This window comes from Sceloporus occidentalis, unplaced genomic scaffold, assembly GCF_023333645.1.
Source record: "Sceloporus occidentalis isolate IW3139 unplaced genomic scaffold, rSceOcc1.0.p SCAF_60, whole genome shotgun sequence".
Taxonomy (NCBI): domain Eukaryota; kingdom Metazoa; phylum Chordata; class Lepidosauria; order Squamata; family Phrynosomatidae; genus Sceloporus; species Sceloporus occidentalis.
In genome coordinates this window covers 3075429-3101563 of record NW_028317040.1, presented here as the reverse complement: position 1 = coordinate 3101563, position 26135 = coordinate 3075429, and the positions used below count along the sequence as shown (strand labels likewise).

General features: G+C 38.0%; 2 protein-coding genes across 2 annotated transcripts; both read right to left on the bottom strand.

The window, feature by feature from the left end:
- Positions 1 to 1296: 1296 nt before the first annotated feature.
- LOC149287484 (ankyrin repeat and SOCS box protein 12-like) lies at positions 1297 to 4405 on the bottom strand. The gene is made up of 2 exons (XM_089492828.1): positions 3652 to 4405; positions 1297 to 1430 (listed from the first exon to the last, which is right to left on the bottom strand). Exons 1-2 carry the CDS (start codon positions 4403 to 4405, stop codon positions 1297 to 1299), a joined length of 888 nt encoding a protein of 295 aa, XP_089348954.1.
- A 4541-nt stretch (positions 4406 to 8946) lies between these two features.
- LOC149287483 (ankyrin repeat and SOCS box protein 12-like) lies at positions 8947 to 13327 on the bottom strand. Its single transcript, XM_089492827.1, has 2 exons — positions 12505 to 13327; positions 8947 to 9089 (listed from the first exon to the last, which is right to left on the bottom strand). The coding sequence occupies exons 1-2, from the start codon at positions 13325 to 13327 to the stop codon at positions 8947 to 8949; spliced, it is 966 nt and encodes a 321-aa protein (XP_089348953.1).
- Positions 13328 to 26135: the final 12808 nt, after the last annotated feature.

Here is a 26135-nt window from a genome sequence, read left to right as displayed (position 1 = left end):
ACACGACAGCCTGCCTGAGCATTGTTGCTCCACAGTGTACCCATCTTCTTATGGCTACTTCCAGCAGGATAATGCACGTTGTCACAAAACTCACATCATCTCAAACTGGTTTCTTGAACATGAGTCCACTGTACTTCAATGGCCTCCACATTTACCAGATCTCAATCCAATAGAGCACATTTGGGATGTGATGGAACAGGAGATTCGCGTTATAGATGTGCAGCCGACAAATCTGCTGCAACTGTGTGATGTCATCATGTCCATATGGACCAAAATCTCTGAGGAATGTTTTCAGCACCTTGTAGAAAGTATGCCACAAAGAATGAAAGCAAAAGGTCAGTGAGTGTATATGACATGGGAGGTTTCACAAGATATTTTAGAAGAAATTTCAAAACTCTCACCAGTGCTTGAACTAGAAAACCCGTTAGTTACGCTGGGGTTGAAGGTGCAATGTTTATAATAAAAACACTTGTTGAACCCCTTAAATTGTTCCCTTTTCCTGTTTTCCCCCCTCTTACTAATCATGCTGGGGCCCAAGATGCTCTCCGGGTTTTTGGTCACGATTTCATCTTGTATAAATATATGCCGATGTTTGTCTAGTGTGTCCCTGATCTTAAAATCATTATACTGTGTAATAAAAGTGACTCTCATGTCGCTATTTTTCTGGGATTTCTGATTTATCCAACTCTCCTATTCTATTCTGCAGAATAGTTGGATCAAGACATTTCTCTTCAAGTTTTTGTTTAACCCCTTGATGACAATTGAACGTCCGAGCATCTCTTGCATTAACATTCAGTTTGTGACGCCCATAGCTTTAAAAGGGTGCAGAAAGCAACGTGCGTTTACTTTCTGCACCCAAACGGTGTTCTGTAATGCCTTGATGTCAAGGCATTCAGCATTACCGAGGTCGGCATCCCCGGGGCGTCAATGTTCGCCATACACTGTATGGCGGCGAATGCCCATTTTAAAGGAGTTTAGGAGCCAATCAGCGACACCGAGCACCCACCCCAGGACACGCTGTGGCGACTCCAGAGAGCTGATATTATAGAAAAGAAATGTGAATGAGCAAGTGAAACCATTTCTTACAGGATTCAGTGTGCTGCTGTGTAGGAGATATGTAGCTGGCCATCTTTGGCAGCTACATATGTGTTCAGAACATAGTATATGAGTGAATTAATGCATTTATTATTGCTTAAAACTGTGAAGATGACACTTCTTTAAATGTATATATTTTTTTTATTTTAAAAGGCCCAGGTGCGTTATTTTTAATGCAATCTTTTCTATCCACATTTTTTGTCAACCCTGGTGCTGTAAATATCGCTTTATCATTGGAGGAACCTCAAGCTGGTCAATGACATGTATATTTCCCCCTCCTCTCAAAACCTTCCTTATGGTCAAACGGGCTTGAGACATCAGCGATCTGGGACGAGCTGCAAAAACAAAAGGGGTAGTTAGAAGACAAATGTAAATCGATGTTAAAAATTGTTTCAAAATCAGCCATCTCTCTTTGCCAAGTATCAGCAGTGCAATACAAATATCCGTGTAACAAGAAGTTTAACTTGTTTGTTTCTGGGTATTTTTTCTTCAATTGAAAAACACAAACACACTCAAATCCCCACAACTTCACATTAATCTAGAGAACATAATGACAGAGTACTATAAAATATACCACACGTTTTCTGTATTTCAACCTGAAGTGAATGCTTCAGCTATTCGGAGTACCAATCCAACCCTACCAGTTCTAAAATATGTTAAGAAAAACAAATACAATAAAAGCAAACTCAAGCAGCCAATCTGAAACTGGATGTCATATGCCTGATGGGAAATATGTCTCTACAAACATGCAACAGTTAATGAAAGCTCAATGGGACAATTTTCCTGCTGCTGAATGCTCTGGATCCATGCTCCACTAATCAGTACATGATGTAAGAGGTAGTGTGTATGGGCAAGGCTTCTGCCCCAAAGTCTGGGTCCTTTTCTCTGCCGACAACTGCACTCTGTCCTTGGATTCAACCCACTATGCCAGGGGTGTCCAAGTTTTTTCTGCAGTGGGCCAGAAATAAGATATGCAGATTAAAATAAATTAAATGACACAAAACCTTTACTTTTCCTCTCACTGATTTCTGGGATTTCTGGGCCTACAAATTCAGGATTCTGGAAAAGTAAAAATAAAATAGTTCTATTTATTTTACGGATGCACTAAAATGAAAATTCTGGACCAAAACCAAAAATTCAGGGTTCACTTAGCCAAAACTGAAACTGACCCCCCACACATTTTAATAAAAGTAAGTTACACACTAAAATTGTACAAAAAAAATTATATATTATGATTGTTAACAGCAATCTCAGGCATACCCAGACTCCAACATGTACTGGTTGGCTGGGCATTGTATTTTTTGTCCAATTTTAGTGTGTAACCAACGATAAATCAACGATATGACTTGGCATGATAGGAGTGTGATTGCTAACAGCAAACACAGTCCCATCATGCCTAGGTTCCAGCACTTACACATCCATGCTATCACACACACAAATTCATTCATTCACAGATTCATTCCCTCAATCAGACATACTCATTCACACACCCTCCCCCCCCTTACCTGCTGTACAGCTCTCGATGCCGCTCACAGACTTCAGCAGGGGGGCGCGGCCTCCCTCGTTCTCCCCACAGAGGAAGAACGACGGAAGCAGAGAATAGACCCTCCCACAAGTAAGCAGCAGGGCTCTTGTGATCCTGGCTGCCGATCTCACGCGGGCCGCACCTCGAGGTTTCGCGGGCCGCATTTGGCCCGCGGGCCGCATGTTGGACGCCCCTGCACTATGCAGTTTCGACATGTACCCACCCATGGGGGGCCTCTGAAGGGCACCATGACCCAATTAGGCCAGAGCGTGCCCAGAGGTCATCCTTACACTATTTAAGACCTGAACACCTGCAGAATGGTTCTTAGTTATATTTTGGATTCTCAAGTTTAACTAAGCCCATTTATTTCCTGCCAGGGCCCGATACTCGCCTTTTACCTGTCCTTATCTGCCTACCAGCCTGTTCCCGCTACTTGTGTTCCTGGCTGTACCTCAGTCTCTTTGTTTGGATCACCAGTTGTTGACCTTGGTTATGTATTTAGATTATCCATTCTCTTTCACCTTGGCTGTTTGACCGTTGTTGCTGACCTCCTGGCCTGACCTAACCCTGCTTTTCAGATTACCCCTGCGGCCCTGCTACCCAGCTGTTTCTGTTCTTCAGTCTTATAGCTGTTATTGTTGGCTGGTGTAGAGTTTCCCTGCCTTCTGCTTCTGCTCACCGGTACAGACTCTGTCTCCTGCTCTATACCAGTGGTTGACCACAGGTGGTGGCCACTTCTACTCTCACAATTCCTCATCTCTAAACTAAGGACCAAGGTGTTTCCTGATAATGTGTGTGCACGGTCAGTGTATATGCTTATGTATGGGCAGGCATGTGCAAGGGCAGTGTATGTGTGTATATCCTTGCCTACCAGACTCAAAGCAGCTAGCCCTCCCCTACTCTCCCTTACATGTACACACATGTGCATACTTCTGCTTCTGTTGATTAATCCTTGCCTCACATAATGTGTGTTAAAGACTGAATTGATAGAGCAGTAATGAAATAAAATCAACTGAAAATAAGTACATTACCCCTTTCTTTCATAAGAAGCTCCACTGCATCATTCCTCCAAGATGCCGTGCTAGTATTAGTGTCAGCCATGTACACGTTAGCACCAAAATCAATAAGTAGTTTTATAAAGGATATCTCACAGCCATGTTTGAGACAGAACTCTATCACTGAATTAGACGGCTTCATTCCTTCAATGACTTTCACTTCTGTACAGTTGTAGTCTGGATTAGCCCCATATAGAAGCAAAGTTTTGAAACATTCCAGGTGCCCATACAAAGCTGAAATGTATAACGGTCCAATGAAAGCTGCATTTGTGCAATGCAAGATGGGTTTTTTTGGCCTCACATTGGCTGGTGCTCCATAGTCCATAAGCTCCCTGAGGATGTTGGTCCTACCATCCCGAGCTGCCATTAAGACTGGGGAACTATTATTATAAGGACTACCACGAGGGTTGGCTCCAGCTTTTAACAAAACTTTCACACAGTTAAAATGGCCTGCAGAGACTGCAGAAAAGAGAGGAGTCTGGGCCTTCACATCCAGACGGTCCACATCTGCTCCATGAGACAAGAGAATTTCTAAACACTCCATGGACCCGCGAGAAGCAGCTAGATGTAATGGGGTCACTGAAATTCCCCAACCACTACGGCTGTCAATTGATTTCTTGTATGTCTCTTGACATAACAGTTCAGCCAGGTATTGTGGTCTGTCTGTTGATACTGCAATGTACAGCTCATGCCCCTCTCCAGAGTCTTCATAACGTTTGAGGTTTAGCATGGGAAATCCTGTAGCTCATATATATATATATATATATATATATATATATTTCTTGGTATATACAGAGAATCCAGGTATCAGAGTGGAAATGGAAAGCCCTCTCGCATTGTGCCTTCTTTACCTGATGTATATAAAAAGCAAAAATATTAAAAAAATCGGCTATATGTACACACCCACACAGTTCTCATCACAGAAATGAAAAGGGACACCTCCAACATAATTAAACTTGACCTATAGCAAAAAAGCTTAGTAAGAACTTTCATATGCATACTCCGTGCCCTGATGTTTTGCATTAGTCTCAGTAAAGTGCTCCTACTCAAATAAATGGTAGTGGTTTCCACGCATGTGCATTGATGTCTCGTTTGCCAAGCCAGCACTAAAGCTGACCAGAGGTAAGTATATCACATGCATGGAGATGTGTTTAGCTGACCACATCTGCGCACAAAACAACTGGGGAGTGGGAAAAGGAGCACAAGCATAAATGTAAAGGGACCTCAGTGCTGTACAAATTAAAGTGCATATGAAGGATTGTATGCCCGTTTAATTCATTAATACAGCCACACATTAAGCATCACATTAAACTGAGCTACTAATTAAATGGGGTGCATCCTTGACAAATGCCCCAGAATCTTATATTACACAAACACTTTGTAAACAAACTTATATTTTTAGAGCCTGCCCTTGAGAAATGTTAACATTACTCCGATTACAATATAAATATACAGTAAATATAAACGCCCACTGATAAGATAGCTCACCTAAAAGCCACTTCAAAATTATTTTATACGCACCTATCTGCATCACTTCCGCGTTGAGCCTGAAATTGACAGTCTAACCAGCCAATGAACATGAAGTGGGCGGGTCCTAGTAGTATATCGATGGAAGAGACCTGTACCAATCAGAACTCAGCAGGCGTTCGAGTTTGTATTCCTTAACCTTTTTTCTGCCCGAGTGGCAAGCACATATGGTTTGTTCTGGATCCCGAGCCTGACTGCTTTCAGTATACTTTAAAATCTTTCATTTCAATACCCTTGCTGAAATGACGTTATATTCCAACTTTGGAATGGCTTGCATTTCCTAATGTAGCCACTAGATGTCACACGTTTCACAACCTTTCATACATAAGTGCCATGATGGGAGCTAAGAGCATCTTTACACAATACAAAAGCATGCTTATGTTCTTTATGTTATTTTCAGCAGCTACACCTATATCATTATATAAAATAAATATAACTGATGTGATATAACACAGGGCAGAAATTATATAGTTTTTATCAAGGACAAATTTATTTTTGTGCAATATATATATATATATATATATATATATATACACCAAACGTGTAGGGAGGCATTTCAGATTTCTAAAGGGAGGAGTACAAGGGACTGTACAGTTTTTTAAATTCTTAAATTTTTTTATGTTATCAGCTTTATTGTTAGTAGTAGTTGTAGACTTTTTATGCTTTTACTTTATCTGACTGTCAATCTCTTTGGGTTCGTCATAGACGTCAGGGGCCAGATGGTATCCCTTATGGTGTCGTGTAACATCACTGAGATCCGTTTGTTTATTTCTGATTTGGTATATTGTAAACACGCCAACATTGTGGGCCTGGCCCCAACGCTGCTGTGCGACCCAGAGTTCCCCCTTGAGTGACCCGGAGATCCGCAGAAGCAGCGATTCACCCGCAGTCTCAGATATGCATAAATTATGGTTAATGATAAAACAATTCTAGGTGCTAAATGTACTTTTATACCAAACACACCTCTCAACATACATATTGCTGCACGCATATACAGACAGACCCTGACTTACGTAGATCCCGATTTACTTAAAACATATGCAAACAATGTACGTAATTTACGTAACAAACGTAAGATATAGTATATATTAAAATATTACAATATTACATAAAACTTGGCTTACACATAGATTTGCGGAACAAGCCACTTATGTATGTTGGGGACTTTCTGTACACACATCCTTTTATAGTTCTTATAACCTCACAGACATTCCAATCCATTACATTCCCCTCTAACTCCCGACAGATAATATCACTATGCATGCCCTCATTCAGGTTATCTCTTCTACACACCAGCACCTGCCCACATATCATACCCTCCTCCACATATCACTGAAACTATGTGGGGCCCTTCCTTTTTTCCCTTTCCTTCAGAAGGGTACCCCTGTCCCTGGTTGTTTAGCTGGAGGAAGAAGAGGCTAGTCCTTCATGTAAACTAAATTCCACAGTCCTTTATGTTCCCTAGGAGGCATGTCATGATCACCATACCCCAACCCACCATTCTCTGGTAAGAGCAGAAAGAGAGTGTAATTTAAGTTGACATCAGTGCTGGACTGTTATGTACTCTGCACTGACGCCAGAGCGCAGAACTATGTGCCTCCTGCTCCTAGGCTCAGTCTCTACGTCGTGGGAATGTTCCTGAATGTGTGGGCATGTGGCGTGGCAGTTTCCAAGTTCAAGGCTGGTCTGCAGACTAGCTCCCATTAATTACATATTTGCCTGGCCTGGGCCTTACCCAGAGTAGGGCCCCCAAGCCCCTGCATCTATGGCCAGTGTCCTCGCTTGGAGTGCCATGATATGTCATAACCCACCACTCTGTGGAGCCAGCTCACCACAGTCCTCCATAGTGTATGCAGGCTGGTTGAAGGGATCTCTGTTGTAACTGGCCCATTGAGTAGTCACTTGGGAAGGAGGTGGTGATTGTGATATTTCGCCACTCTCAATCTTTTACAGTAGGCCAAAATATGCAACGGAGTCCCATAATGCTGCAGTAGCTGCACTCAATGATTGTAAAGGTCCAAATCTTCTGTCCTCATTCTTGCATATACATACTCCTCTTCAAATATACAAGCATGCACACACATTCATGCACACTTGTCTTCTCCTTTTAACTGTTTGGGCACAGGATCGATTTTGGGCCACTTCAGAAGCATTTCTGTGTGTTTTACTTGCAGTACCATCTATAGCCACTAGGGTATTATCTACAGTAACAAGGAATGTAGACAGCAGCCACACAATGGCTGGATACTTTTGGACTCCTATGGGATGTTTTTATTTGTCTCTAAATGTGTTTGGTCCGGAATAGATAGCAGTACAAATTTGTTGTGTGCCAAATAAGTTTTTGGCTGTTTCATTATTGGACCACTTAGCTGATTTTTACCCTTTAGGATGACTGTTACAGCCTTCTCCTGTTTGGACATCTGCCAAACTAAGAATGGTTAGGGTTTTTCTTGTGTGTATTTTTTCCCTTTTTGTGTTTTAGGTTATTTTTCCCATAACATCTGTTCACAATCCTTCCTTTTACAGTGATCATGTTTGGGTCCTTTATTGTACCTCATCCAGAAGGCTTGAAGCCGCAAATGACAAGCCACAAGATTAATTGACAAATCACAAATGTGACCCTTTACCCACCTCAGAGATTTCTGAATGTAACTTGAAGAATGTAAACATCTTCTGGACAAGATCATAAAATCTTTACGTTTATTATAAATATTAAAAAATGACAAACCACACATTTATGTCAATAAATAAAATATATGTTGATCCCACACAAATAGCAAGGTACCATATCAGGCACAGTTGTTCCGACCACGTGTATTTTTATGTTTTATGTTTTGCGTGACCTGAAAGTTGTCAGATTCTTTGTATTACAGTTTCTGGCATTGGTGCGATAAGTCACTATTTCACTGTCAGCGTATACAGTCAGATGGTACGTTTTGATAGCAAAGTTGATTATCAGTGCTATTTAAATACACGCCTTAGCTGACTACCAGTGCATAAATCAAAAGCTGGATACAACAGCCTGTACCAAGAAATAGTCATAGTTGATTTGTTTTAATACCATTTTCTTCATTTCATGAATTATATTATATTTTCAATGCCTACAATGTGTTACATTTGGTTATAATAAAAATATTACACTTTACACTTAAGTTAGAATAAAATCAATACCGAGTTACAGTTGTATAAAAAAAACCCAGATATTAATACAAATTTAAATAGTGTTTAGACTTTACCCTACCACCTATTTAGGTATTTGGTTTAAAAGGGACTCTTTTAACATTGGGAAGCTTATATATGTGTCAAAAAGATGTGCTCCCAGTTGTTCATATATATATACAGTAAGGTGTGTGTCTTACATGTTATTTTATTATTATTTAAAATCTGTAAATAATAGTGCAGATATATGTTCTGAACTGCAAATTGTAATATTTGTGTAATGTGAGCTGTAAGGAAGTTCTTGACAATACATTATTTATTTATATATTCTAACTTATTAATGGAAATTAAAATATGATTTAGAATGAGCATTAAAGTTCTCCATTTGTCAGATGTTATTTGGTTAAAATATGCACAAAGTGGCATTATAACAGCAAGCTTTTCATTATCATTAAAAGGCAGCCCATAAAAAAACCCCAATTAAACCTTCTCATACAATCAGAGCTTCTTTTGTCCAGTCCTAGTAACAGTTACATGAAAGGAGGGGGGGGGGGTCTCCCAAGGTTCCCTGGTTTTTGGAAATCTTCATGTCTCTCCAGTTTGGTGGTTCAAATATCTTAGCACTGTCTGGGGGACCTCCAGATGGTCAATAAGGCATGTGTGGCCTGCTTCTCTTAGCAGCTTCCTGATGACCAATCGACACTGTGACATCAAGGTCTTAGGGTGCACTGCAGAGAGATAACAATATAACATATACATTAAGTATGGTAATATATACGATTGATTACACTTAGTGGTTCAGTATAGAATGAATGGTGCTCAATTATGGTCAATTGGAAAAAGATCACCTTGTCGTTCTGATGATCTAATTCCCCAATCTGATAGTTCGGGTGAAACATAATTATTGTTAAGGTGGCTCTGTCACCAAAAAATTGTAATTACTCAACAGAGAAAATGCCATACATCATTTTTTGAAAACATATTTTTCCAGATTTTAATTTACTTTCAACAGATTTCATTCTTCTTGTGCTTTGAGTATTCTGAACACTTAAAACATCTAATGGAGCATCTGTTTTTACATTACTAGAGGAATAATGAATAATTTCATAGCGTCTGCAATTGTTGCCAGTCATGTTATATTCCGTGTTTCTTTTCCTGCCCAAATACTACACTTAGGTGATCTATAGACTTGCATTAGTCAGAGTGTCCGGCTGGATGACTAAAGGCAAACCCACCACCCTGCCAATATTGTTTGTAATAAAGCATTAAGTAGATTAGTGATATATACTTAATGGTTTATCTATACCTCTTTAAATCTACTTACCTTTATGTTAACCATGAATACTTACCTGTCCACGTTCTTCTGGCACTCTCCAACCCCTGCCTACATGATCTGGGAGCCTCCTGGAGCTCTGGACACTGCATTTTCCTTGATGCCCCATACAAAAGCTGTGTACTGTCGAAAAGGCCGCAAAATACGGCATCATTTTCAGCTATATGCGGCTTCATGCAGGGGGCAGCTTATGTTTTCAAAGGGGAGTAATGCCCCATTTTGAATAAAGTCCAGCTGGAAAATGCAACATTACTGAGCAGTGACTATAGAAATTACAACAGGTTGTTCGCATGGAGGAAACACGGAAGTAAGGACACCCATGGAAAACTTCACACTACTTCACCTACTAACCACATATTACTTGGTGCCCAACTGCCTACATAACTATATAATAAACTTAAAAATGCGGGAGTTCCCCGTTAATACTGAGCTATTGTATTGTTTAACCAGGGAGTATGATAAGGAGTCAGGTTGTTTGGTAGGTGAGGCCCAGATAACAGAGCTAGAACGCATACAAATGGCTAATATACAACTGTTCTGAAAACATTACGTTATGTAAAACTATCGCTTTTAAAGAAAAAAAAAACAGTACCATATTTAAAAAAAATGAATTTCATACAGGTAAATTTTGTAGGAATTCCTCAGTCAGCTGAGTAAATAAACAATGAATATAAAAAATTAAAGAGAATTCTGACTTTTTCATGATCTCACATTTGTGTGGATGTATACTTAACAATCCAACCAAGGGTTACCTAATTATAGATATGATTTGAAATTATATATCCCAATATATTACAAAGACCCTTGAGGTTATGCTGTGCTTGGGGTTATCTGTGAAAATATAATAAGACATACCCAGAGAATGATGTCCACCTCAAGGTTTGGAGAAAGCACTGGAGCCCATAGGGCATATACTGAGATATCACTCCAAAGCCTATGCAGAATATTGCAGTTAGCAGTTTGTTTTTAGCCTCGGAAGCACTGCTGTGATTACACAATCCATTGATCACTTTCATTCATCACTAAATAGGAACTGGGTGTCTTTGATTAGTACTAAGTTCTGCTTTTTGTCTCTTATCTCTGAGTGACAGACCACAAAAAGCCAATGTATTGTGCTAAGCACCATGACATTTGTCAGATCCCCCAATATAAACAGCCTCTACACTGTCAAAGCTCTTTCACAGTTTTTTGAGAGAACAGGTGGGTCAATAAATATATATCAATCTTCCTGGCAGAGAAACCAAAAATTCTTAAATATGCCTGGGGAAATTCATGGAGAAATTGACCATAAAAATAAATGGGTCATGGTGAAATATAGGATGGGAGAACTAGGCTCAGATGATTGTGGTCAATGTAAATCAGTATGGAGAGGGTGTGTATAGCATTTAATAACTCCTGCTGCCCCAAAGCATAACCAACCTAGGGAAATGGTAACGTAGTGTAGAAAATGGATAAAGCCAGTGTGTGCTTATGACACATAATGAAAACATATACCTTGGGTCTGCATTAAAGTTAGTGTCCCACAAAATGTTGCCTTAGAGAGCGCCTTGTGAAAAGCTAGTGTACTTTTAACTGATGTCAGTTTTTCCCGGGTCAGACACATCTGCTATTAATGTAAGAGATAGTATCTCAAATTACTGGATAATTGCTTTCTAATTTTGTATGCTCCCATTGGGTAAAGAAGTTTCAGACTAAATCTCAAACTACCGTTTAATGATTACCATCCCTGTACATGACCATTGTTTACATGAAATCAGCCTGTAGTACTTGACCAATAGTACAGAAAGAAAGGGAGCATAATGTTACTTTGGACTGTTGAACTCATTATCCAGAGAGACCATAAAGGTCTAGCCATCATGTGCATGTTAATGCATATGACAGCTGAAAAGTTCTTTTACATTTCCATGGAATCCTCTGGTATCCATGTTCTCCTTTCTCTACCCCCAGCTATTTGCCGTGTAGGATATCCTGACATGTGCTTTACGTACTGGCAGTCACCTCCAAAACTGGGTCAATGAGTATTTCGAGGGATGAGGGGGAGGGGCAAACAATGGACCACAGAGAAGGCATTCTTCTGCAGCTTCTCCCAAAGCAGTGGCAGAACTAGAGCCTAATCTTGAGGGGGGCACTCCCACAATACCACAGCCAGACACATACTTTCATATGTAGTAATCACCCAGGGGGGCTTCCTTTAAAACTGGAGTACCCCTTTAAAAACAACTGGATGGTAATAAATAATGGCAGTTTTTATGCTATTTTGATTGATATACAGTTACAAGTCTGGTGCCAGCTGTGATAATTACAGCTAAATAGACTAAAGTTTCTGCAGTTAAAATGCTCTTCATGGGATTTTCGGTTCAGGCTGGAGGTCAACCGCAAGGTGAGCAGCTCCTGCCTCTCAGGGTCTCCCGATTTTCTTTAGTGTCTTGGAGGTCTAAATTGTTTATTTTGACTAGTATATTAAAGACACTACAAATTATTTCATAGATTTTTCTTACAATTTGGTATGTGCAGAGCCAGAAAATATGACATATCCAAATTAAATAAGTTTCACATTAAATTAAAAACATTAAGTTAATTTGGATATAGCCAAGACACTTCTTGTCTAAAGTTTTGAAGCGTTCTTTCAGAGGAGTCAAAACTGATTCTAGGCCAGATTGTGCTTGTCTTTCTACCCGTAATGTTCAGAAAGGAAAATATTTTAAAAATAACTAAAGTATGCATGCTTTGTTAATTTACAGCAAGATATGGTTGATATTGACTAGTTTTGGACATATTACTGGGTTAAATTGCATCAACTTTTTTTTTACCTCTTTCACTCAAGAGAAGTTCAATTGCCTCATGATTAGGGAACGATGAATTAGTGTGAATGTCAGGTAGGTACACATTCGCACCAAAATCAATAAGTAATTTCACAAAAGCTGTCCTACATCCATGTTTCAGGCAGGTTTCTAGCACAGATTTCGGTTGTTTGATTCGTTGTAGAAGTTTTTGGTCTATACAGTTATAGTCTGGATTGGCTCCATAGAGAAGAAGAGTCCTGAAACACTCTAAGTGGCCATAAACAGCTGAAAGGTATAAGGGTCCAGTGGAGGTTGTAATATTAGTAGCCCAGTCTGGCAACTTTGATCTGACATTGACTTCTGCACCATATTCCAAAAGCTCCCTGAGAATGTTGGTTTTACCATCCCTTGCGGCTGTTAGGACAGGTGAGCAGTTATTGTAAATACTCCCACAAGGGTTGGCTCCAGCTTTCAGTAATTCCCTAACACAATCAAAATGTCCAGCACTGACTGCAGTGAACAGCGGAGTCTGTGCTTTCACATCAAGGATGTCCACTTCTGCTCCATAAGCTAACAGGATCTTGAGACACTCCAGAGAACCCTTAGATGCAGCAAGACGGAGAGGAGTCACTGGAATACCCCAACCACTCCCACTATTGATTAGTTCTTTGTACAAATTTTCTGAAAGGAGAGACTGAAGATATTCTGGATTGTCCATAACCACAGCCAAATGGAGCTCTCGAGCTTCTGCAAGCTTGTCTTCTTCTTCTTCGGGTTTCAATAAGGAGAAGATCTTTTTTATATCCATGACACTCATCTTCTTGCATCTGAACAGAACCACTTTCATCATAAAAATGTTTTTAGATCTAAATACTATGGGAGAAAGAGAGGGTTCATTACTAAAGTTAGAATGAATAAAGGGTCACAAAGGTACACTAACAATAAAAAGAAATAAAGGTGTGATGATGTCCAGTTATTTTAGGAATTAAGGAACTTTACTCCATTTGTTTCAGCTTAACATGTAGATGTTTCATGTAGAAATGCCACCAGTTTGTTAGCAACTGCCACCCAACTACAGAAAGGCAGCACCACCAGGTCTTCTGTGCACTAGCCCAGGCAAATTGAGAACTTTCTTTAATATTCCTCCAGTTGATTACTCACTAGTATGCAAACCCCAGGTGTCTGTAAAATAATAGTAATACAAATAATAAAGAAAATAAAAAGGATTTGTTGACAGGGCATAGGCAAGACATGGATAGAGCATAGTTACATGTGATGTATGGGCGGATCCACCATCCCATGAAAATTAGCTGTTTACTGCTTACTGATCACTAGATCACTTTGCTGGCAGACCATCCTGACAGTGCTAGCCAACAACAGTTATACAGGCAAATTAAGCCCATGGCTAGTGTAAGCTCTCTCTCTTCATAAAAATAGTACCCAGCGTAATGCACTGAATAGCTTACATTCCGTATATAAACCACCCAACTTTCCTCTATATTGTTAACCCAGGAGCACTGTCATTTTCTCTGTTTTCTTCTGTTTACAATCATTTTAGCATTATCTATAGGGTGACCAGGTTTCCAGACAATGGGACATGTGTCCCTGTCATTACCTGCCCCTGGAATTGTCTCTTAAACCCCTCTTAAGCTTAAAGGTAAATTACTGTATATAACTAATACAGAAATATATAAAAGTGTGTATCTTAGCATAGCTGTCAGTTCTGATTAGGTTAGGTAATGTAATCAGGGCTTGGTGCAAAAATCAAGTGGATCCAGGTACCTGACTTGTAAGCTGACACATATGGAGAAAGAAAGAGTTTGGAGTCTTCAAAAGTAAAATGGTTCAATCATCAGGATCATCCTATTGGTTTCTACTGCAATAACCCCCAATTTTGATGTGGTCACTTCTTACACAACCCTCTTTGTTTCCTAAACATGTAAGCAACTCCTATGAGATCATCACAATACACTAATGGCAACATAAACATTCTGATATTGTCATGGTGAAATTAGAATGTTTGTCAATATGAGAAATAAGAAATAGCAGCAGGCAGATAAGACCTTGAGCATCCAACGCTAGGGACAGTGGGTATGATATTTATCGTATATGGATTGCAGTTGTAGGTTGTTTTAAGTCATGTTAGTCAAAAAGTGTTCACTTCACTGATGTCTAAAGTAACTATCTCCCCCACCCTTTGAATTACAGCTGCTTTAATTCATACAGATTTACCTGGAAGTCTGGCTAATTGCTTTTTATTATATTTGAGATTAAGCAATTTTCTAATTTCTATGTTGGGACAGCCAGCAACACATTGCTACACAATCCTCTGTATATTAGTTTGCTCTTAGTCCAACAAATCCTGCCATCAACTCTTATCCTTTTACAAAGGGAAGCCTTGTGCAGGCTTGGCCAAGGCCACAACTGTATTCATACAGTCCATAAAAACTTTAGGGTAAAAATAGAAACATTTTAATATTACAAACAGACTCAGAGATATGTAATTGAATTGATAGTTTCTAAACTACATAAATATTTCACTCTGAAAATACTGTTATTGAATACTTAATTTATGTAAAAAAAAACATTTTAATACCAATATTTTGTATTCGGAAACATAAAATGCTGACTAGAACAGATACATGACATCTGATCATTAATGCTTCAAAACACCTTTATAAATTGTTTCCATATTTTTTTTTCATCATATGAGATGATAGCTGTAAACCACACAACATTAAAATCAATTAAATGTAATGACGTTTATGACCAGGCTGTCTTTTAAGAATTAGTGTGTTTGAAATTCTAGTCTGAGAATAATGAAGATCAATACCCTGAAATGCATAGTTAATAACTGGTTACTCTCCACCTTTGCCCCAAGTATACGTATAACCTACCTTTATGAGCTGTACAATGACTAGGACCTCATGTTAGAATAGGCACATAATCCTGATGCACTGGTGTCAGCTTTGCATTTCTTCTTCCCACAATGATATCCACAAAATGAAGGACAAACTACGGAAGGGCTTCAACTGGAACCAAACTGTTATGTGTTGAAGCAAAACAGTGTGTTATAACAGAAGTGCCACCAAATGGATAAGGGACTCCAGCTAAAAATAGTCTTAGAGAGGTCCTGCTTGTTATATCCTTTCTTGGACTGCCAGTCCTGCCTTGTGGGTAAATATAGAAAGGTACATGGCAGGTGCTCTTGTCTGTTTTAGGTCAGGAAGCATAAAGTGAGCAAAAGAGTTGTGACTTTGTTATAACCTACTAAATAACCTGACCAAATGCCATTTATTTAGCTGCTTCATATCCCTATTAATTTATCACGATTTGTAATTTTTTTTTTTAAGGAATAGCTTAAAGGTTACTTACTTAATATTGTAAACTTATCAGCTACATTTACAGTTTCAACTATTCCACACAAAATTCTACATAAACCATTTTAATGTAAAAAAAACGTATATTTTGATTTATATATTATATATAACTCTAAACATACATACATATTTATTATGGCCTTTACGAGGATGTTCCAAAAGGTCGGAATCAATTGTCAGCAAATATGGTGACATTTGAAATGTTTAAAAGTTTCACAGATACAGTTGTGTGCTCATAAAGCAGATTTCAATGCTTTGAGAACTTTGTATTAGTATATTATCCATAAAGCGCCAAGTGTGTGTGCAAATCAATACGCTCTGATACTGGCATGGTTTTAAAATGTGTTGATTTTTTAGTGCAAAAGAACTTGAGGTCAAGAAGTTTTTGGTTTTATTTCTCTATTGCTGGTGTTCAAAATATCAGTATGACGGAGTATATTAATGAGAGAATTTGCGTGTCTTAAATTCAGAGTCTGCATCCATTGCCTAATCTTGTTAACCCATGATGGGAAAGTTGCTTTTGTCTAGGCCTCTCTGGTAGATAATGCATTCACCCGTCTGCTTCATGTATTGTAAATGGGATCTGATAACTCGGAGAGGCAGCTGTTAGCTTTTTCAGCTTGTCTTGTGACAAATTGTGGGAGCTTTGACATGGTAACTAGATTGCTCTCTTTCTTTCTTTTTTTTAACCAACAGCCATGTGCAGTAACACCTATCGTGTTTATAGTCTCACATGTCTGTGTTGTCAGAGAGTAGAAAACACATGAGAATAAAGTCCTCCAACTACTTGATTTCACAACAGAGACAACCCGAACTTGTGGTTTTTATTTGAAGAATATACAACTCAAGGAAAACAAAACATCCGTGACATACCAGTTCAAAAGTAGTGTTCCATGTAAGTAAGGTCTATAAAGTTGTGTGGGAGGCCATTTTCCCCATTGCTGCTGAGTTCCAGCATTTCATTTGGTCCACATTTATCAACATTTTTAAATTGCTTTTTCATGACATCTAGATCACCCCTTTTAGCAAGTGATCTGCTAGGACTGTCCAGTGACCCTGCTGTAAGACCAGTGTGCTTCCCTTTATTATATTACAGGAACAGCCCAACCATTTTTTTATTAATATAGTGTAGTATGATCTTGACATCAACACAAGCACACCTATGCTATACATGGGATGACTAGTAAAGGCAAATGCCAACCATAAAAGGAGTGTAATACCAAAATAACTTTACAACATATATGATAAACCAATGCACTCACAAAAGGAAATAAAATACTCTCTTCATATCATCAAAAACCATACCAAACTGCTGCAAAATAATTTGTACTGTTGATACAGGTTGGTATACTACAGAGTCCAAAGATGTTGTTAACCAGCAAATGGGTCAAAGTGGTAGGGATATGCTGGAGTCCACTTTTAGACACTTTGGAACAGTGTCTCAATGGGTTCTGCCATGTCTTAAGTAAGGGCCTGGCTTTCTCAGGAGCAGTCTATGCAATTCACTGTGCTCAATGTCAAAGTCCCTCACCTTTGCTGATGGCGGCAGCCTAGCCTGTTCAACACACTACTATGCCAGTGGCACATATTTGGTATGGCTTGGTTCAGTAAGTGTAAAACGCACTGGAAATGTGCGTGTGTGCGTGTGTGTGTGTGTGTGTGTACATATAGAAACCTGGTGCTCTTGATTGACTGTGGCACCTCTAGTTAGCCAATAAACATTTCAGGGACAGAGTTAGCTTTACTGATCCCAGGACAAATGTACAGGATTGTTCTTTTAATAGCATGCACATAAAAGTATAACAATAATAATAAAAAATAAATAAATAAAAATGTCCATACTCTGCAAAACAAGTCAAAACAGGGGTGTGGAAAGTCTCAGGCATTCACAGTAACATTACAGGAATATCCTGGATGGTTTCTAAAAGAAGAAAATGCAGTAGGCGAAGCAGATGCTAAATATTTAAAGTCACATTAAAGCAGTCTTGTCATGCCTGTGGGCAAATTGAAGAAGAGAGTCCGCTAGCGTCGACCTCGAAATTTGAAGGGTCTGGAGAGATTCTGTATGATGCAGTGGTCTCAGATCCATTGCCATGTATTCTCCAAACCTCATTAGACAATAAAGACAATTTTTCACAGCACTCTTTGAAGGCGACAATATTAGTGGAGGGCACTGTAAATACCAACTATATCTCCTTTACTCAGATTTCTTTGTGGATGTTTGTTCTGTATTATGAGGAAGCAGAAAAGCTGTTAGTCTTTAATTTAATCTTGATTTCCTTCTACTCAGCCACTTTAATGCTAACTGACCTGGGCTGGGTATTGCAATTGCATACACATTCAACAATGCTGACATTTTCTGTGATAGTAAAAATAAATTAAGGGTGTTTAACCTGTTTGGAAGAAGAAAAAAGTAAGTGAAATTATTGGAAGGGCTTAATTAACATACATTTTTTAAGGTTAGGATGAAGAGATTACACAAGTGGTGCAGGGTAGTAAAATTACTATAGATGGATAATCTATCGATTTAATTTTATAATAAATGGTGGACAGTTATATAAGTGACTGACTGTATTTAATTTTGTTTGAATGTCCTGCTGAGTTTCCTTAAGATCTTATTCAGATCAATTATACAATAAAATCATCACATTCCTATATTGTATCTGCTTTTACTAAACTCTTGAGTCCCAGGTGTTTTTGACTATACTCTCTGTAAACAATGTTATATTATTTGTTTATGTACATTACATTTTTCAAATCCACATTTTTTGCATTTAGTTATTCTCATCTCTCCAACCCTCTTTTTTTATATGGAAGTTGATTACTTATTGCATGTACAGCTGCACCATAAGTGACATATCATAAACCTCAGATTATATAAATAGCAGTGGGAGTGCAGGATATTGCTTAATTTGTTTGCTTTTTGACATTAAAAGTATGAATCAATATAGAACATTAGAATAGATGATTTCATCAGTTTACTGTACTAATTACATTTTTTAAAATATGTTGCAGAAAAATGGACAAAGCAGAAAGAAATACCGCATTTGCTCGAATATAAGACGACCACCCCCCAAATTTGAATATTAATTTAGGAAAAAGAAAAAACCTGAATATAAGAGTACCCTATAGGAAAAATGTTTTACTAGTAAATATTAATTTGCGTGTAAACTATTTTTTCATATTTAATACAAAAAACTATGATTTAGCAATATGCATTTCTTGTTTTTATTTCCTTTTATTTTGCCAACCTTCCCCAGTTATACACGATAGAGCTATACAGAGGCAAGGGTTATCAACAAGTTGTTTTATTTATATTCTTTCATTAAAGCATTTCTATATAAAATGCCTACCGTCAATGCAACCTTTCAGCTAAACAGAAGTTTATTTTGTGTTAAAAGTTGTCCTGGAATCAAGAAAAAAGATACCCAGACATATGGTATGGAGACACTGATGCAATATTATAACTTAACATAAAAGTCTAAAGGAGGCAGCACATGCTAGTGAAGAAGTCCATTTATTGGAGCGTCAAGGGCAACGGCGGACTGGGCAGGGGGGACAATTGCAGATCTGCAGTTCAGCTAAGGGGGTGGGGGATGGTGTATGAATGAATATTCGTGATTGAGGGAATGAATGCGTATCTGTGAATGAGTGAATATATTAATGACTGAATGAATTCGTATCTGTGAATGAGTGAATGAATGAATGAATGTGTGTGATTGCATGGATGTGTAAGTGTACAAGGGGCAAAAACACAAAAGGGGGGTCAACGACAAAGCAGTGTGGAAAATATTTTGATTGTTGTAGCTTAGCCCGTCTGGTGGGTGTCAGAGCCTGCCCTGGTGTCTTTGGGTGTCGGTGTGGCAGAGCCTGTCCTGGTGCGTGTGTATTTGTCATCTGGTGCGTGTGTGCTTGTGTATTTGGTCATCTGGTGCGTGTGTGTATTTGGTCATCTGTTTCCTGGCACTTTACTTACTGTAGGAATAAATTAAATTATTTAATTTTTGCTCATCCAGAGATAAAACACCCTCCTGAATTTGTAGTCACTTCAGAGGACAAAACTTTCTAGGCCCAAAAATCAGTGAGAGGCAAAATAAAGGTTTTGTGTTATGTACTCTATTTCATTCTGCATATCTTATTAAAAAGGATCAGTGGCAGTAAATTGTGGCTTCAGGCGTCCCACATATGATGACTTTTTTTTAGTGTACTGATGTACTCCCAATACCATCACATCAATATGCATTAGAAAATCAGGAAAAACTGGGCATGGATGGTGGGCTGATTCGGTGGCCAAATGGGCCACTTGACTAGCCCCCCCAGGTCTTAGGCTGCCAGCCCTCCCCTGGGGAGGATTAGGAGCAGAACTGTGGGGGAGAGATGCCTTGTAGGAAATGTTCTCACAGGAAGCCAGTTACATTCCCATACAGTAAATGGTTGTTGCAGAAATGTAACAGTACTGAGTGGCAGGCAGTTGGTTTGCCCTCTGCAGGCTAGATGTCAAAACAGCAGCTGCACCACTCTTGAGAAACCAAGAAGCACCAGCACTATTGAGAAGAGGGGGAAAAGGCTCTCTGCAGCCCCTCTGGTGTCCGCCCTAGGCCTAGGCCTATTTATCCACATTAAATGCCAGTTTCCAGTTTACTAAATCATTTGCCATATGGCTTATCCCTCCAGGAGCATCAACCCTGTTGCAAATCTGTGTGTCATCAGTAAAAAGACATAGCTTACCATCAAGACCTTCTGCAATATCACTAATGAAAATACTAGAGAATGGATCCATAGTACAGATTTCTGAGGTATCCCACTAGTAACAAGGGCTTACTCCGAACCTACTCCATTGACTATGTTGCCTGTCACTCAGCCACTGCCTAATCCATTCAACAATATTGGGATCTAAACTCAGAGATTGCAGTTTATTGATAAGTCTGCTATGAACAGTGTAAAAAAAGCCTTACTGAAATACAGGTATGCAATGTCTACTGCACCACCTTGATCAATTATTTTATCCCTTTCCATTTTCAGGAGTCAGCTAGACATTTATCCTCTTCTACATACCTTCATTATGTTGTTTTTAATCTTGCCACTCCTTGTTTTACTTTCCTTTTCTAATTTATATATCTAAAAAACGTTTTATCTCCCTTTTTTTACTGACAGGGAAACTCTCTCCTTTTAAAAGGTCACACATTTATTTTATCTTGCTGGCTCACATGTCAGCAATAGGTTACTGCGCAAAGTCAGAGAGTCTTATATAGAATCATTCCAAGTGTTTTGCATGGATTGTTGAGATGATGATGGATACACTTGTTAACCTGTTTTGTAAACTTGTCTGAATTTAATAAGATGGTTATTTCCTTGTTTTAGAAATGTTTAGAATGAAAAAAGAATTATTTTTTATACAATAAAAATAAGCAAGAAAAACAAAAATGTATTTTCATTTTTAACCCTTTTTAAAAAAAAAAAAAAAAAGGTTTTCAAGACATGTTCTCTAGCTTCATGCAAGAACATAGCATGCAATCAATTCTGGTTTGCGATTTGATTTCATTGATGCAGAGGTTAGGGAAAACTGTAATACAAAATTTTTACAATCATATACAATAATAATAATCCACTTATCTTTACATACACAATCTTGAATACACTTTCAATTTTATTAGTGGTTTTCCACATCTTGGAATGATGTGGAATTCCATTTGGTTTAGTAATAAATTAGATGGAACATTTTTTTATGCCAGGAATATGATTGTATTTTGAAAGTGTAATCTTGAATCCTGTATTTAAATGTGATTTCATATTTTGTATAATGTTTTAACTAAATGTTTTAATTTTTGTAACATTTTTTTTTTTTTTTTTTTTTTTTTTTTTAAAAGGGTTGACCGTGAATGTATAGAATTGTATAGCCATATACGAAAACAAGCACACACTGATGGTCACTTGAAAAAAATCTGGAAAACCAGGTTTCCTGTTGTATGCTCCCCCTCCTGGTAGTTAACATAGAAACATCTTGAAATGTTTTAATGTATTTTTTTATTTTGTTGTATAGTTCGTATAGCTTTTGTTCATGGTGTGACCAACAATAAACACATCCCTAAACTGTAATTAAGGACAATTTATATATTTTTTACTAATGTGAAATTTAAGACTTTTTTAATGAATATAGTACCATCTGTATATTTTTACTTAATTTTTCTACAGGTTTTATGCCGACATATCTAAACTATTTCAGAAAAAATTGCATTATTTTAAAATCACAACATGATAAAACATTAACATACGTTTAAAACAAAAAAGGGCACGAACTTTTGCTTCATACATTGTTGCACTATGGGACTTTGCCACTTTCAGGCTCAATTTTAGTGTGCGGCAGTTTTAAACATAAGCCTACTTAGGTGTTATCCGTTAAGGTTTTTCCCTCTAAAATGTAGTGCAATGGCGCCATATTTCCTGTTTAACCTGTGTAAAAAAAAAATGCATAATATAAGGCCTACCAAACAGTGTGAGCATGCTGCAAATACAGTGTGTTGGCTGTACAATGTATACAAAAAACAAAATACTGTCTGCGCTTCTCACCCTAATAAAGTTGGCAACAAATATATAAACATAATATAAATGAGAGGTTTTGGTTATATGAATTGGCCAAAGCATAATTAAGCTCACCCGCCACGTCAAGGCACACTCTCAATAGGGTGAGAACCTACTCTCACCTCCTACATAGTGGGCACACAAAGCAGTTTATACTGCTACCAAAACCAGATTAATGTGTTGGGGGAGGTGCAATTAAACCTCCTCCCATTTAACCCCTGGACAGCAAGCTGCAACCAGACTGATGAGGAGCCAACAACCTCAAATATGTGCAAACAGGGAAAAGACGTGGCGGGTGAGCTTAATTATGCTTTGGCCAATTCATATAACCAAAACCTCTCATTTATATTATGTTTATATATTTGTTGCCAACTTTATTAGGGTGAGAAGCGCAGACAGTATTTTGTTTTTTGTAAAAAAAAATGCCACAGTGCGCCTGTTGTGGTGAAATAAAAAGTTGCCGACTGTACAAAAAAGGGGCATAATTAAGCCTATTTTAGATCACTTTTTAGGGACTAGAACTCTCTGCCACTCCTAATCTTGTATGGAACAAAATGGCACAGTGACAACAAGAAGTCACATACTGAGAGGAAAATGTTGAGTGTAAAAAGTCACAGTTCAGCACATTTTTCTCTTTTCTTAGGTACAAAACCCATTCTGACAGGTTTATACAGATCACACATGCTCAAGAGCAAATACATGACTGAAGAAATCAGGATTACATATAAAACATTATTATTTATACATAATCCTCATTGTGACCATTGTAGGCAGCAAAGTCTCCAAATTTAAGGGGGACACACATGGGTCCATAGTGAAGATTTGCAATGACTAATAAAATAGTGACAAACACCTTTTGAGGGGTTCGCAGTTGTTACATATGAAGAAAACATTTAGATTGGTATCAACTAACATTTATTTCCAACATCAACCAAGATTTTATTTTTTTTGAGAGGGTACAATGTAACACAATGTGTGTGTGGGGAGGGAACATGACCAAAAAATTACCCTAGGGGAAGCAGCAGACAGATGATGCCCAACATGTGACTCCTGAGGGTCCCGGGAGGACAACTGACGGAGGACACCAGACACCTCAGACCTGAAGGAAGACACCCGACGGAGGACACCCCCAGTGAGCAGCAAGGACAGCTAATGCAAGAAGTCTGACACGGGATGGATAAAGGGAGTTTTGGAGGATGGATGACAGAGTTTTGGAGAAGAGATGTTCTTAAATAGACATGGAACAAATAGGTGAGCAATAAATGCAGTATATTGTGCATCCACATCTAGATAAAATGTTACCAATAACTCCTTTAGCACAATGATGCCCAAAGGTTACAAATTGTAACACATTAACGTTTTAACTTTTAAAACAGGTTAAACAAATTACTTTTAAACCATAGGAATTTATCACATCCACCTCCTTCAGTGTCCAGGGAAAAGGCTTGCAAATCAAAACACAGCCATAAGTTGAACCATTTTTAAAAATTTTATTATAGACCTATCATGACAGGTCAGCTTGGCTCTTCATGTAAGAAATACAATATATTGCCATATTTATGAAACATGTTTGCAACATAGTTTCTCAACTATATCCTTAGCATCAACAACAACTATTCAATCATTACCAACAGAAACCGTATAGTTGCTCATGGGGTGATATTTATTTTCGATGGTATATACCATGGTATGCTGTACAATGTCGTTATACACAAACATGACATTTTAAACACAGAGCTTAGAATCTTTTTGATTGAAAACAAGGGTCTGTAAATTAGTGAAGGCGTCCAATGATTCCGCTATGACTAATGGTGCAGCAGACCATTAATTTTATTTATATATGCTTAAAACACGGTATAAATTATATTTATATTATATTCTTTGAAAATATGAAAAGGCAACCTTTATGAATTGCAAAGCCAAAAAATTCTATTCCGCTGGCCGGCACAGAAAAGACACAAGAATGTACAAAAACATTTTATTGACATACATTCCATATGCATACAGTTCCCTTTTTACTTCCAAGTGTGCATTTTTGGATTAATCCACATTATTTTTGGATAAAAAAAAAAAAGAAAATAAGCTTTTCACTTTCCAGAGAAAGTTACCATCTAACAAGGCAGGCTTGATGGAGATTCCTGAAGTGCACAATAGCTATATGTTATTAAACAGCTTATTATAGTCACTGGGCCAAATCCTAAGGTGGTCCTTTTGTGAGTATTTACATTTTCTCAGACTTGTTATTTTCCTTATATTTAAAAAAAAAAAAGCGTGGGTTGGGCTATGCGATTTCTGTCCTATCTTCAACCCTACATAAGTGCTGCAGAATATGACGGTGCTATATAAATACATATTTACATGATACAAGCACTTACATGAGGTTCCTTTTTAAGCCTTCCCAGCCCTTTGGCTGCTACCTGTATCATATAAAATTGATACAGAACATTCACTGCATGCCATTTGTGCATAGGCAGATTGAAATGACTGATGTGCCAGCGACTTGTTGCAAAAATGCACCAAGGGGTCCCCTGGAGATGATTAAGGCTTTTTTACACCACGAAAGATGGACAGACTAGATGGGCTGATTCGTTCTTTTTATGATTATATAAAATATGCACTTTAGTCTCCCTTTAGTGAGAACCTACAGACCCTGCTCTTTCTAAGGGATTTGGTTGTTCTTAAAAGGGAGATTTTCTATGGCACATGGTCTTCAACCCTACTTAATAAATATAAAAAAAAATCCCCACTGCCCCTCAGTTAATAATGCAATAAAGCGTATTTAAGAAAATAAGCATCTGGCATCTTGCATTTTAATGACTGTGGTTAATTAAAAAGAATTTGTAACACATTGAAAAATGTATGTTTTATTAATAGTAATACAGACTCTTTGATCCCAAATAAAAATGCAGTCTCAAATTTATATTGAGCTGTGTTCAGCTTTCAAATGTTTAGAATTACCGTTTTCATGGCTTTAACCTATTTTCCCCATTACATCCAGTAAAAGCACCACTTAAAGTTCACAGACATACAGCAAACATTTCCCCCAAAATCTACAGATTTATCATCTGACAGTTATATAGGACCTGCAATCTATTGTGAACTTGCTAAGGAGTCTACTTCAAGGGAAATTTCCTAAACCTCAGCCAGACCTTTGTTACAAAAAGACAACACAGTTACTTTTACTGCTTTCAATACTCCATGCTTATTTTGGTAAATCATGGTCTTAAATATTACAAATGTACAAGACTATTTTTCTTTGTTTCTATTTAACATATCATACATACTTGACAACTTCCGCTCCAGGTATCCTGGGACACTTTGCATAGACAGTATTTTACCTAAATTTGACGGGACAAGACCCAAGAAGCCGTGACTGCCCCAGCACATTCAGGACTGTTGGTAAATATGATCACGAGCCCAAGAGCAAAGATGTAACAAGTAAACACATATTTGACTGGGCAGCTGTTACACCTTGTATAGTGAGCAACCTTAAAACATAAAACGGTTTATTAATAATGATCAAGGTATGATCGATGATTCAGTCTGACAGATTTGGATGCCACACGGCTAGGGGACAAAGATTTTCAAATTCATACCCTTTTCGGAATACAAGGTACATCTTAGGACAATCACCGAAACAGGAAAAATGTTGTTCTTCGTTGCATTCTTAGATTTATTTCTGGACAACAATACTGTCAT